At 43.7% G+C, this 15,081-nt stretch overlaps 1 protein-coding gene across 2 annotated transcripts in view; it reads right to left on the bottom strand.

Annotated features, from left to right (window-relative positions):
- Window positions 1-640: 640 nt before the first annotated feature.
- LOC122541475 (proline-rich transmembrane protein 1-like) overlaps window positions 641-15,081 on the bottom strand; it is a 39,253-nt gene continuing 24,812 nt past the window's right edge. Inside the window, exons 3-5 of one of the 2 annotated variants that reach the window (XM_043678262.2) lie at window positions 8,698-8,883; window positions 4,582-4,773; window positions 641-3,337 (exon numbers count right to left, since the gene is read on the bottom strand). In XM_043678262.2, coding sequence (XP_043534197.2) covers window positions 4,597-4,773; window positions 8,698-8,883 — 363 coding nt within the window. In that variant the 3' untranslated portion in view covers window positions 641-3,337; window positions 4,582-4,596. Of the gene's footprint in view, window positions 4,774-8,697; window positions 8,884-15,081 lie in introns of both variants that reach the window. The other variant, XM_043678260.2, reaches the window with a different exon arrangement.

Raw genomic sequence — 15,081 nt, forward strand, 5'->3', positions numbered from 1 at the left:
AAGCCTGTTCTGCCATTCAATATGATCATCCAAGTCAGCATCCCGTTCTTGTTTCACCCTCACATCCTTTGATCCCTTTAGCCCCAAGTGGGTTATCCAATTTCTTCTGGAATCATACATTGTTTTGACACCAACTGTGGTTTACGTGAGCAAATTCCACTCACTGGGTGAAGAGATTTCTCCTCAGCTCAGTCCGAAATTGATTACTCGGTAATCGGTGACCCTCCCGCAATGGATCTGGACTTCCCAGTTATCGGGAACATCCTTGCTGCGTTTACCCGGTCTAATCCTGCTGGAATTTAGGAGAGCAGAGTAGAAAATCAAAAGAAAAGAAATCCCAAAAGCAATATTTGTTTGCACGTCACCATGGCAACCAGCACCTCATGCATTTCCATTTTGATGTAGAGACTATAGGCACACTAGAGTTGGGAATGAACATTTGAAATTAACACACGCCATTCATTACAATTTGTTTCTCACTGCTACGTTAATGAAGGTGCTAATCCAATTAACCAAATTAAACATATTACTAATACTTCACTAGTGTCTGCTCATCCTCATTGGTTTGGAGATCTAGGCCCTGATTGTACAAAAAAATGACAGAGTAACTGGTTTAAGAGAAATAACATTGGAATATAGAAACAATTCAATCTATTGTATTGGAGTTGACAGTATATAAAACGTAGGATCAAACAGGATTATTATAAACAACCTCAAAGTACAGAATAAATAGATTTATGACAGGAACTTTCAGTATATAGAATATAGGAATAGATTAATTTATGATGTAGAAGTTCATGTACAAAATATATGGAAAATTTGACTTCTAACATACAGTGTTACTCTCTGAAATATAGGAATTATTCAACTTTTGGATACAGGAAACAATAGTATATACAATACAGGAGGAATTGAATTTATGGTGTAAGATCAATCATAAATACAATAGAGAAGGAATTCTGATTTATTATATGAGGTGTGACAGTATGCAACATCAAAGGAATTGTATTACTGACATAGCGGATAACAGATTATGGTCAAAGAATCAAAACAAGCCAAACTAGATTGGGTCAGCAAACACACATCTAACAAAGTATCTAGCTGACCATTCTGGTGCCATTCATACAGAGGATGGAGGGATTGGATGTTCCAAGGTTTATCCCTTGGCCATGCAAGAACAAAGCAGGAGGAGGGCATGCAGTTCCACAAGCCTGCTCTGTCAGTGAAGTAGCCCATGGCTAACCAAGCAATGGAGCCCACTACTGGTCTAGCAACCCGCCTGGTCTATTAGTTTCCAGTCCTGCACTTGTTCCGAACCATAGTGGAGAGAGTGGCATGTCCTTACATCGCACATTACTGCAAACCAACCACCCCAACCCCTGGGGTCAGTTTCTCACCATCATTTAACCAAAAGCACTCTGCACTCCTTCAATTCTGTTTTTGTTACTTCCAGACTCGACTATTCCAATGCATTCTCCAACCTTGAGTCGTTTTTGAATTTGAACCCATCTAGAACTCTGTTATCTGTGTGTGTGAACTCAAATCAATTTCTATACACGAATTACCCTGTGCTGGGTGACCTACATTTACATTCTATCGACATGTGCTTGCAATATGAAGGTACACACGGCCGAGTGTGGGAATATGGCAACAGAGTGCCTTCTCTTGTGCCATAGACCTTTACAACTCTCTGACTTTACATTAGCTTCCAGTCCAGTGATGCTTTGATTTTGAAATTCTTATCCCTGTATACAATTTGCTCTAGAAGCTCACCATTTCCTCTGGAATGTATTTGCTGCTCCAACTCCAGGCTCCTTAGGCATTCCCAATTTTATTTGATATATTCTGCCATGGGGACGGGGGCATTGCTGGCCAGGCAAATATTTGTTGCCCATCTCTAATTGTCTGGAAGTCAATGGCTTGCTCGGCCATTTGGTAGGGTTGGCAAGAGCCATCCACTTTTCTGTGGATCTGGAGTCACATGTAGGTCAGATCTGGTAAAGATGGCACACATACGGGCGGCACGGTGGCACAGTGGTTAGCACTGCTGCCTCACAGCACCAGAGATCTGGGTTCAATTCCCACCTCAGGCGACTGTCTGTGTGGAGTTTGCACATTCTCCCCGTGTCTGTGTGGGTTTCCTCCGGGTGCTCCAGTTTCCTCCCACAGTCCAAAAATGTGCAGGTTAGGTGAATTGGCCATGCTAAATTGCCTGTAGTGTTACGTGTAGGGGAATGGGTCTCCGTGGGTTACTCTCCGGAGGGTCGGTGTGGACTTGTTGGGCCGAAGGACCTGTTTCCACATTGTAAGTAATCTAATCTAATTTCCTTTCCTAAAGGGCATTAGTCAACTAGATGGGTTTTTAATGTCAATTAATGATGCTTAGCTGGTCACCACTACTGACACTAACTTGTAATTCCAGATCTTGTCTCCCCCATTGACTGGTTTGCTTACACTCATGTCGGTCCTGCATTCGGCTATCCCCTCAATTATCTTCACCTACCTATTTAACTTAACAAACACTGTTAGGCTGAATGGGACTCATAGAGGCATCATGCTTCACCACCTTATATAGCTCACTATCAGTTTTTGATCTTAGCTTCACTCCTATGTAACACGTTGGGGCCCCTTGCTACATTAAAGATAAATATAAATTGCTCCTGTTGTAAGGCAGGGAAGAAGTGGGTGCAACTGTCTGTAAATTCCAGGAACTTGCACAAAATCTCATCATTTACCTTGCAGCATATAGCAGGAAGTAGGTTGACCATGGCAGGAAGAGCAGGTATTACAGTGTATACAACTAATAACATGTCTTCACAGTGAATTATTGAAAAGTGTACCCCTTTTATATGAGCACATAAATCTAACTTTTCAATAATAAATTTGAACTGAAAGTTGCTTCGATTTTGGTGTCAGACCCTGTGAAAGCTGTTCAGGGAATTTTCAACATAAACTAACACAATGCTTGAAGGAACAAGTGCAGCCGAGAATACCTGAAGCACATTCTTCCTGAAGAACTGAAATATCTCGTAAACGCAAGGAAGAGAAACAATATTGTAAATGATATAAATGCTTGATTTGGTTAAGGTTTAGGTTTTTTGCATGCACAAGCCTTGTTTTACAACTGATTTCATAAGTATCTCTGAACACACTGATTTGAGATCGACACTCCTGTAATTTACCTAAATCACAATCACAGGATCTCCGAGACTGGAATCTCAAGCAGTCAGTGTGTTGATGCGAACATTTAAAGGGGCACTCCTGACCCAGTGCACAGAGACAGGAGTAGGGTCACCTTCATCAAGGTGCACTTCATAGAGATTCTTAAAAATTGATCCTGTGGATTAAATAGAGAGGTTTCATCAGGGCATTGTAGACAAATAGACACTGTTTGCTGTTGGGCAGTGTTTCAATAGACTCTATTTCCTTGTGGATGCAGTTTTTAAACAGATTTGGTTTGCTCTCGGGCAGCCTTTGATTGGACAGGAGGAGCAGAATTTAATACCTCCCTGGTGGTAAGCTTGGTGAGCTGAGGTGAGGTGGGGCTTTAAATTGGCAAATTTATGGGAACAGCCTTTAAACACCTTTTTCCAGCCAACTCTGATTGAGGCCTGTTAACGAGTACAAGTTATTCTACAATAACGAGCGTTTCGTTAACACAAACTCACTATAACACGATTGACGATTTGGGGACAATGTTTCTAAATTACAAAATTTTAAAGGGTGCATTATAACACAATGCTGGCCCCATTAGTTTAAATCGTGTTGCCATGACTTGATTTCCTTATAACACGGGACTGCACAAAAATGGAATGCTGTGTTAAAGCAGACCTGTCTGTCAATCACCCCAATTTAAGGAGGAATCTGCCACTGAGGAACACCAATAAGTTTGCTTATGGGTTTCCAGGGGCCAGTGTCTTATCCAAAGGCGCTGATCGAAGGATTTGGCATCGGAGTGGAGGGGGATGTCCGCTCTGAGCTGCACCTCACTTTGCCATTGCTGTTGACAAACCTCCTCCTCCGTGACCCCCACCTAACCACTCCCTCCCTCACACGCCTTGGGTCTGGGTCCCCTCGGCGATTCGGGGCCTCCCCGTGCATGCATTGCTGGCAGCCATCACTGTCACCAACAGAAAACAGCCAACCCCAGATTACCCATCAGCCCTCTGGCAGGGAACTGACGTGAGGGAGTGGGAATTATTTTGGCCCTTGGAATCCCTAATCTGATGGAAGACCTGTTGCAGTATAAATTTAAGGATTTGATGAGCACGAAATATCAGTGGGCCTTCTCCAACAGAGGCTCCCACTGGTTTTCGAGCTGGTGCTAAGATTTCCATGGCGAGTATTAAATTCTGCCCAAGCTCTTCCCCCCAGTACCCCCCACCCCAACTCCATGACCAATACCTTTGGATTAATAACTGAACATGCTCTGAGAAAAACAAGAAACCATTTTGTTCTTGGCACCCCCTAAGTGTTTCTTTTGTCCGTGTCACAGTGTCCAGAGGATTAATCTTTCACTCCTGGAGGTTTCAGAGGAATTCTGGAGGCTTTGGAACCTGATCAGAAGTGTGCCAGAGTTACCTGCCCTGACCCCCACTACGGGTCCCATTCAGAGTCGCGGTGTTTGGCCTCAATCACTATGACAATGACCAAGATGGCACAGAGGACCATAGCAGCAATGCCCACAGCCAGGCTGACGAAGGAGTAGTTACGAGCCTGTCGGGAGGCGATCTCCGCCGATAGGTGATCACCTCGTGTCACCGCTGCCCGTGTCTGCACAGGAGAGAATAAGGCTGGTTAGTGACTGTCCTGTGCCCATTGACCGTGCCCTGCTTCGTGCCAACTCCCACCCCCCTGCTCACTGGCCAGACGCTTGGACAACTTCCCGTGTTCCTCTCCAGGACTGGATTTTATTCACCTACCTAAGCAAGCATACAGGTCCAGTGTGATAAGCGCCCAGTAAAGACCACACCCGTGGGAGTACAGAACTAGCCCATTACTTCAGTAGGACTGCAGGTGTCAGAATGGGACTTGAACCTACAACTTTCTGATCCAGGAGATATGAAGTCTATCCACTGAGGCTGGGCTGATACAAGTTTCATCCCCTTCCAGAAAGAGTTCATTCTTGCTCCAGCCTTTTCCCCTTAATAATCATTCACTGCTTGGCCTCTCTCCGGCCAGAGGGAATTTGTTTTGTCAAATCTATCAATCCTGGGAGATATATTGACTCTGATGAGTACTGTCAGCAGGAACAAATCTGCTGTAAACTTTAGGCAGAGCTGTGGTTATTTCAGCTGCTGACAGGTATTGAAGTTAATGTTTTTGGTTTCAAAGGGAAATGTGCAGAGACATGAGTTTCTATTCATAGTAGCTGTCAGATGACCAGAAAATGAAAGGTGGTTCACCCTGTCACATACTAAACTTCATTAAACTTGATGAGAATCATATACTGTCCTGGAATCAAAGCTTCAGTCCAGACTTAGCAGAATAAACAGAGAGGAGCAGAAAGAGCAGAGATATTGATTTTGAAACATTGATTGCAATGAACAACCACAACATTTATTCACAGAACACCTCTAATCCGCTAAAACATATGAAGGCATTTCAAAGGAGTATTATAAATCAGATCAGACATATGTTGTTGGGACAAATGGCCAAGGAAATAGATATCAACTTATTTCAAGTAAGAAAAATGGATGTAATGCTAACAGGTTTAGGGAGGTAATTCTGGAGCTTAGGGACTCAACACTGAAGTCATTGCCACCAATGCAATTAAAATCATAGGTGCTCAAGATGCTAGACTTAGATGAGTGCAGAGGGCTGTGGAGTTGAAGGAGAGTACAGACACAGAGAATGGGTAAGATCATGGAAGAATTTGCAAACAAGCATGAGAATATTAAAGTCGAGATGACACTCGATGGGTCCTCACTACATGTCAGCAAGCACAGGGGTGAAAGGGACAAGTTAAAGCACAGAGTGCCACAATGTTAAATGGCTTTGTTTATAGAGATTGACATTTTCACAATTAGCAGTAACAAAGACAAACCTCAGGCTTTCAGATAAACTGATAAAGAACTGAAGTGAGGAGAGTTTGCAAAGTTAGAAATAGTGTTGCCTTTATTGGTCAGTGCATTGATTAAAGGAGTTGGAAGGTCATTTTGAGGCTGTACATGACATTGGTTAGGCCACTTTTGGAATTCTGGTCTTCCTGCTGAAGGATTTGTGAAACTTGAAAGGGCTTAGAAAAGATTTAAGGATGTTGCTGGGGTTGGAGGGTTTGAGCTATAGGGAGAGGCTGAATAGGCTGGAGGCTGAATAGGCTAGAGTATCAGTGGCTGAGGGGTGACCTTCAAGAGGTTTATAAAATCACAAGGAGCATGGATAGGGTAAATAGACAAGGTCTTTTCCAAAACTGGAGGGCATAGGTTTAGGAAAGATTTAAAAAGGACCTAAGGGGCAACATTTTCATGCAGAGGGTGGTGTGTGTATGGAATGAGCTGCCAGAAGAAGTGGTGGAAGCTAGTACAATTACAGCATTTAAAAGTCATCTGGATGGGTTTATGAATAGGAAGGGTTTAGTGGGATAGGAGCCAAGTGCTGACAAATGGGACTAGGTTCATTTCGGATATCTGGTCAGTATGGACGAGTTGGACTGAGGGGTTTGTTTCCGTGCAGTACAACTCTGTGACTTTATCGTGGCAATGTGGATATGCAGATGCTCACCTCGAGGTCAAAAGTGACACAAAGTGATAAAACTGCTGGGTTTAGTCTGAGACAGTTCAAGAAGGCAACTCACCACCAACTTCTGAAGGACAGGCAATAAATGCTGGCCCAGCCAGTGATGCCCACATCCCACAAGTGAATTTTACAAATTGCTCGAGAAGAGAGGTGCAGTTGGTTATTTGTGAATATATATTTGTAAGAAATTTCTGTTCAGCCTGTTTTGGATATCAGATGACTAATTTGATAATCAAAGCAAGGATACTCCTTTAATATACAGCAGAATATTCCATTACCTGCTATTTCAACAGATATGCTAACCGTTTTCCATAATCTGTTTCCAGCTCAGTAATACAGACATATTTACTTGTGATGAGTGATACATTTACACTTGCATGATAAAATACTGAAAATAAATCCATGAAAAAGCAAAATTGACTGTCCACCGATCCTGTAAAATGGCCAACCAATTTTAGTTGACAAAAATCATTTTATTGATTCAGAAAAGATTTACAAGGATGTTGCCAGGGTTGGAGGATTTGAGCGAAAGGGAGAGGCTGAACAGGATTGGGCTGTTTTCCCTGGAGCATCGGAGGCTGAGGGGTGACCTGCAGGGGCAGCACGGTGGCTCAGTGGTTAGCACTGCTGCCTCACAGCATCAGGGTCCCAGGTTTGATTCCAGCCTCGGGCAACTGTCTGTGTGGAGTTTGCACATTCTCCCTCTGTCTGTGTGGGTTTCCTCCGGGTGCTCTGGTTTCCTCCCACAGTCCAAAAATGTGCAGGCCAGGTGAATTGGCCATGATAAATTGCCCATAGTGATAGCTGCATTAGTCAGAGGGTGGGTTACTCTTCGGAGGGTCGGTGTGGACCTGTTGGGCTGAAGGGCCTGTTTCCATACTGTAGGGAATCTAATCTAATTTTGTAGAGGTTTACAAAATTATGAGGGGCATGGATAGGATAAATAGACAAAGTCTTTTCCCTGGGGTCGGGGAGTCCAGAACTAGAGGGCATAGGTTTAGGGTGAGAGGGGAAAGATATAAAAGAGACCTAAGGAGCAACGTTTTCACACAGAGAGTAGTACGGGTATGGAATGAGCTGCCAGAGGAAGTGGTGGAGGCTGGTACAATTGCAACATTTAAGAGGCATCTGGATGGGTATATGATTAGGAAATGTTTAGAGGGATATGGGCCGGGTGCTGGCAGGTGAGACTAGATTGGGTTGGGATATCTGGTCGGCATGGACAGGTTGGACCGAAGGGTCTGTTTCCATGCTGAACATCTCTATGACTCTATTTAGCATTGGGACCATTCTCCTAGAGCTTTTTGGTGCTTTCTTAGTTCAAAAGATTTTACCTTGTCAGGTGGGACTTTAATATTGGAGTCAGGTTGTGAATCAAATATAATAATTTCTACAATTTCAGATGTTACCAAATTGGGAGCAGAGGGAAATAGTCAATACTAAGAACAGCAAGAAAAGTTTGATCTTAAAAAGCGAATACTGAGAGATAATCAGCAAGAAATGCAATAGAGAACACAGACGCAACATCTTTACCCAAAAGGTGTGAGAGTATGGAACTTGTGAACGCAGGAAGTGGTTGAAGTGAACAACATGAATGCATTAAAAGGAAAGCTGGGCAAGGATTTGAAGGAGAATTGATTAAATTGTTTCAATGATAAATTTTGACAGGGAAAGATGGGAAAGAGACTTGAATAGTGCAGTAAGGATTGACTGGACAGAATGGCCTCTTGCTGTTCTATAAATCCTATATTGTCCAATGTCATTTTCATGTTGCGTTGTTGGATTTTAATATTGCAAGATCAAATTGTAATGGCAAACAAACTAAACGAAAACTCGATTAAACACAAACCATTGAAGCTGTCACTTGAATGTATCTCAGAGCTAGAATAAGGCCAACTGACAGGCTCTCTTTCCCTCTGAAAATTTGCTTCGAGTGAGTGGAGTGATGAAGACGTTTACCTCCAGTGCTTTAATAATAGCAATGATCCCGGTTGGCCAGAAGCAGCACACTGTGGTCAACACTGCGATTGGCAGGTAGTCATGAGGCGGCCTTTGCGGTTCCAAGATCCGGAATCCTGAAGGGATCTGAGACTGCTGCATGCCCGAAGTGATCCCAGTGTATCCCGGCAAGTAGGGCGGAGGATGCTGGAATGAAATAAGAAAGTGTCGTTTGATAACCTTTGCAGCTGTAATAACACTGCGGATGGATTCACTGTCAGGAGTCACACAAAGCATCGAGAGTTGTATTGATATGACAGGAGCCGGTGGGATCTCAGTTGTACAGCCCCAGCCTAATCTAACTATCCAGTGACTTTACTAAATCAGAGCAGGGTGTGAAGTCAGCAATGTACCCAATCCCGTCCCAAGGTGTGGGTCGGCTAAAGTGGCTTTTCAGTGAACCTGCTGCTCACTTCACACGGCTCATAAACCCCTCCTCTGACGGCAGGATTTGCTCTGGTTGACCTTGGAGGTATTTTGTGGATTCTGCAGGTCATTCGCGACGCTCCAGCTAACTCGCTTCCTCCTGGACATAGATTTTGTACGTTCAGTTAGAAAGAAAACACAGGCGCAGAGTGAAACAGGCTGCCAACACGTCAGAGGTCCATCTTGCAATCTGACCCGGTGGTGCCTGAAGTCAGAGTCAAAAAGTGTGGCACTGGAAAAGCGCAGCTGAACGGGCAGCATCCGGGGAGCAGGAAAGTCGTTGTTTCGAGCATAAGCTCTTCATCAGGAACTTTTTGACTCGGATCTCCACCATCCACAGTCCTGACTTTCTCCTGGGCCTGACGTCAGCCCAAGATAAATTGCTACAAAAGTAGAAACTGCTGAAGAAACTCTGCACCTATCGGAAAGATGTTCTAAAACTTGACAGGTGTCAGAAAAGATTTACAAGGATGTTGCCAGGATTGGAGGGTTTGAGCTACAGGGAGAGGCTGAATAGGCTGGAGCTGTTTTCCCGGGAGCATTGGAGGTTGAGGGATGACCTTATAGAGGTACATAAAGTCATGAGGGGCATGGATAGGGTAAATAGACAAAGTCTTTTCCCTGGGGTGGGGGAGTCCAGAACTAGAGGGCATAGGTTTAGGGTGAGAGGGGAAAGATATAAAAGAGACCTAAGGGGGAACTTTTTCACACAAGAGGGTGGTACGTGTATGGAATGAGCTTCCAGAGGAAGTGGTGGCGGCTGGTACAATTGCAACATTTAAAAGGCATCTGGAGGGTATATGAATAGGAAGGGTTTGGAGGGATATGGGTTGGGTGCTGGCAAGTGGGACTAGAATAAGTTAGGATATTGAGTTGGATCAAAGGGTCTGCTTCCGTACTGTACATCTCTATAACTCTATCTGTGGAGAGAAAGCAGAGTTAACATTTTGGGTCCAGCGATCCTTCTTCAGGATGACATTGCTACCTTGAATGGAAAGTTTTCCCTTCATTACAGGAACTCTTGACAATATGGAACCATGTGCAACAAATAAAATCCCATTCAGTTGTAATTTTGAGCAAGATCCAGAGCCAGATTTGTATTGTACATTCCTGCATATCCCCGATGCCCTGGGTCATCTAGAATGCATCTATCTCTGCCTTAAAAGTATTGAAAGACTCTGCATCCACAGCCTTTGAAGAAGGGAATTCCAAAGACAAACTGCTTTTTCCCAAAAATAATGTAACCTGCAACAAGAACAAATCTGTGATCCCTTCAGATTCTAAGAAACATCTCATATACAGTGTTTATAAATTGAATTGAACAAAATAGAAACATTTGAAAGTAAATCTAATCTTCTCACAGCGTTTCTGTTTGTATTCCTTCCTGTACCATCTCCCACTCTTCCAACCTCACTACTGCCTTGCTGAAAGGGACATTAGCTCTGCATCTGGAAAGTGAGGATGACAAGAGAAATACTTGTTGGCTTCATGTTTCCTCTCAAACTGAACAATCTTACTTCTCCCCAGAGGCAATTCACTTTTACAATCCATTAGACTGACATGACTGATGTAGTGTGTGGTCATCTCAGGTCAAAGACATCTCATCATGAAATGACAAACACCCATCTAAACATTTTTAATTGCAAAGCTATACTTTATTTATTAAAAAAAATTGATATACATAGACAGTCACTAGAGTGGCTCAATTCTGTACGTTTTTTGTATTAATGAGAAACAGACAAACAGTGGAATATAACTTTCCGGAGGTTCCAACAAAACAAACCCAAATCATGTCTTACCCAGGCAAGATAATAGTTACGTGAGGCACCGAGAGGATCCGAAAACTTAACGAACTCCCATTGTACTTGGGCCAAGACCTTGGACTGTGGTCTTTTCCCACTGTGCCTTGCCCCAGGCATTAGTGTGTCCCTCAGCACCTTGGAATGTGCCAGTCTGTATCACTAAATCAGGGTCAACTCCTTGGTCTGAAAGATCAACAAGTTTTGGTCAGACCAAAGAGCATTTTTCACTGAGTGGATGGTCCTGCAGGCGCAGTTGACGTTTGTCTCGGTGTGTGTCCCAGGGAACAGCCCATACAGCGCGGAGTTCCGTGTCACAGAGCTGCTCAGGTCAAACCACGACAGTAACCACTGCAAATTTCTCTCCCTCTCCGTCTCCCTCTCCCTCTGCCTCTCCCACATTCCTGAGGCCAACAAAGCTATGAGTGCACTCTCTCCTCCAGCCTAGCATGGTGTCTGCCCTCCCTCAGTTCACCAGCAATTACTCGGAACTCAGTGGCAGTGACTGGTGTCAGTCATTCCACGGAATGCAGACAGACGCTGCAGGCTGCTTGTTTCAACAAAACCTGCGGCAGGTTGGAGGAGGAAGCCTTCTCCTGCTGCTTTTCTCCCAGCCGCTTCATGTGGGAGGGTGAGGGATTTGCAATGAGAAGATTGCCCATTTGTTAAAACTGAGAAGTTATGGGGTGGGGGAGGCAGGTTTTATAGTCGAACACCTGCAGCCCCTATGTTGTGAAGTGACTGTTTACAGATTGCTCGGTCAGTTCACAGCTGCCAGCATCAACGAAGGAGAGCGTGGAGTACTATGTAGGCCAGACAAAGTGTGGTCTGACAGCTTTTCCTGCCCCCAGGAACATGACTGACTCAGTTTGTTTTATCTGACAATCTGGCTGTTGTTAATGATTTATTGCTTTCACTTTCATTACTTGTCAGTGTGGGTTTGGAATGCACAGCATCTGGGCTGCTCATCCAGTGCCACCATTGTACCATAACCCACACAGAAGATGTCGTGCTGGGTGAAATAAGCCAGTTAAATAAGCCATTTCACTGTACAAACTAAATGGACAAGTTCCTGAAACCCCTCCCCACTGAGATTGATTCCAAGTCGTCCATTTGTTGCTGCACTTGCTCAAACACCCTCCTTTCTTTGCAATCCCTTCACAGAGTCCCACATTTGTTCTGCAGCAAGGGGATGGCCATTCAGCCTATATTGTCTGTGCTAGCTCTACAAATGAGCATTATGACTTTGTGTAATTCCCCTGCCTTTGCTGTGCAATCTCGTTCATTGCTTCCACTCAAATAACCATCCTAAACCTTCTGATATCAGCCTTGATTGAACCTGCCTCCAGGAGAAAGTGAGGTCTGCAGATGCTGGAGATCAGAGCTGAAAATGTGTTGCTGGAAAAGCGCAACAGGTCAGGCAGCATCCAAGGAACAGGAGAATCGACGTTTCGGGCAGGAACCTGAAGAAGGGCTTATGCCCGAAACGTCGATTCTCCTGCTCCTTGGATGCTGCCTGACCTGTTGCGCTTTTCCAGCAACACATTTTCAGCTCTGAACCTGCCTCCACCAAAGTTCCTTTCAGTGAGTTCCAGATCCTAACTCCTCACGTTGCGATAAAGGAGTTTTTTCTCTCACGTCACATTAGCTCCTGTTGCAAACAACTTTAAATCTGCGTCCTCTAGTTCTTGATCTATTTACAAACAAGAACAGTTTTGTCCTCTCTACTCTAACCGGATTCCTCATGACCTTGACTGAAAACTTTGACTAAGTCTCATCTCAGTCTCCCCCTCCCCAAGGAACAGCCCAACTTCTTCCATCCATCCTCAGATTCAGTTACATGATTAAACATGATTTTCCTTAAGCAATCCCTAGTTGCTTTTCCTAATCAACCCACATTTGTCCATTTGACTATGGATTTTAAGCCAAATTGCTTTTTTCTTGCCTGTTTAAACTTTACTGAGGTTGTTATTAACCACTTAATACAGCGCACTTCATGCAAAGATTCAACTTTCCAACAATTAAACTGGACCTAAAATCACCAGACATGACAGAACTATTAGGAGAAAGTGAGGACTGCAAATGCTGGAGATCAGAGTCGAAGAGTGTGGTCCTGGAAAAGCACAGCAGGTCAGGCAGAGCTTATGCTCAAAATGGTGAATTTCCTGCTCCTTGGATGCTGCCTGACTGGCTGTGCTTTTTCAGCACCACACTCTTCAATGACAGAACAATTCCCAACCATAACTTCTTAACAGAGAGAAATAATTTTCCTGATTGTTTGGAGCCAATATGGATTTTCTGTGTCCAATGCCAACACAGGCCAAGAGATATAGGACAACACTCAGGGGATTGATAGGAGTCTATAACAGAAACGTTCATAAACCAGTTATAGAGTCATAGAGTCGTACGGAAACAGATCCTTCGGTCCAACCCATCCATGCCAAACATAATCCCAACTAAATTAGTCCCACCTGCCTACTCCTGACCCACCCCTCCGAACCTTTCCTATTTATGTATCCAACCAAATGTCTTTTAATTGCATCCACCAATTCCTCAGGAAGTTCATTCCACACGCGAACCACCCTTCATGTAAAAAAAATTGACTCTTATGTCTTTTTTAAATCTCTCTCCTCTCTTCTTAAAAGACTGGTGCTCCCAGTCTTGAAATTCCCCATTTGGAGAAATGACAACTACCATCAACTCTGCCTGTACCCCTCATGATTTTATAAGCTTCTATCAGGTCACCTCTCAATCTCCTACGCTCCAGTGAAAAAAGTACCAGCCTATCCAGCCTTTCTTTGTAACTCAAACCTTCCATACCCGGCAACATCCTGGTAAATCTCTTCTGTACTCTCTACAGCTCGATAATATCCTTCCTATAACTGGGCGACCAGAACTGGACGCAGTATTCCAGAAGAGGCCTCATCAATGTCATGCACAGCCTCAACATGACTTCCCAACTCCTATACTCAAATGACTGAGTGATAAGGGCAAGTGGGCCAAATGCCTTTTTAACCATCCTGTCCTTTTGTGACACAAACTTTAAGGAATTATGAAACTGCACCCTGAGATCCCTCTGTTCTACAACACTACCCAAGGCCCTCCCATTAATTGTATAAGCCCTACCCTTATTTGTTGTATCAAAATGCAATACCTCACATTTATCCAGATTGAACTCCATCTGCCATTTTTCAGTTCATTCAACTCAATTTAGCAGAAGGGTGACCACAGGAATGGAGTACAGAATTTCTTATAAACACATTAATTTTTAATTTCTCTTTCTTATTTCCAAATTCCATATGAACAAGAGTAGGTCCTTCAACCTTTGGGCCTTTCAATAAAGTTATGGCTAATCTGATTCTAACCTCAACTCTACATTCCTGTATATCCCCATCATCTTTCATCCCCTTGGTCATTAGGAATCTCTTCCTTAAAAATATTTCAAGATTATGCATTCGGTGCCTTCTGAGGAAGGAAATTCCAAAGATTCATGTCCCTCTAAGAGACCTTTTCCCACCGTATCTCTGAAACTCCCGCTGCAACTTGCACTCTCCTCTAATTCTGGTGTCTCAAGCGCCCCAATTTAATAATTTAACCACCCAACTTAACCACCTGTCATTGGTGGCTGCATCTTTAGTTCCCGAGGTATTAAAGAGTCATAGAGATGTACAGAACGGTCGAACTCATCCATGCCGACCAGATATCCTAGCCTAATCTAGTCCCATTTTCTAGCATTTTGCCCATATCCCTCTAAACCCTTCCTATTCATATACCCATCCAAATGCTTTTTAAAAGTTGTAATTGTACCAGCCTCCACCACTCCCTCTGGCAGCTCATTCCTTCACGCACCACCCTCTGTGTAAAAAGGTTGCTCCTAAGGACCTTTTAAATCTTTCCCATTTCACCTTAAACCTATGCCCTCTAGTTTTGGACTCCCCACCATGGGCAAAAGATCTTGCATATTGTAATGATGCTGCCCATTTAACAAGGTTATTGGTTTTTATCAAGAGCCCCGTAAAGGCAGAGGTGCCGATGTGTCTGGGTAGGTTTATTTTGAGCAATGGCAGGTTTTAATTTAGTTTGGTGTGTCTTAGTAAATGGTTGAAAACTGCTGGGGACC

This window comes from Chiloscyllium plagiosum, unplaced genomic scaffold (assembly GCF_037043375.1).
Source record: "Chiloscyllium plagiosum isolate Xiang-an unplaced genomic scaffold, Cpla_swu_hap1 HiC_scaffold_35, whole genome shotgun sequence".
NCBI classification, from domain to species: Eukaryota; Metazoa; Chordata; class Chondrichthyes; order Orectolobiformes; family Hemiscylliidae; genus Chiloscyllium; species Chiloscyllium plagiosum.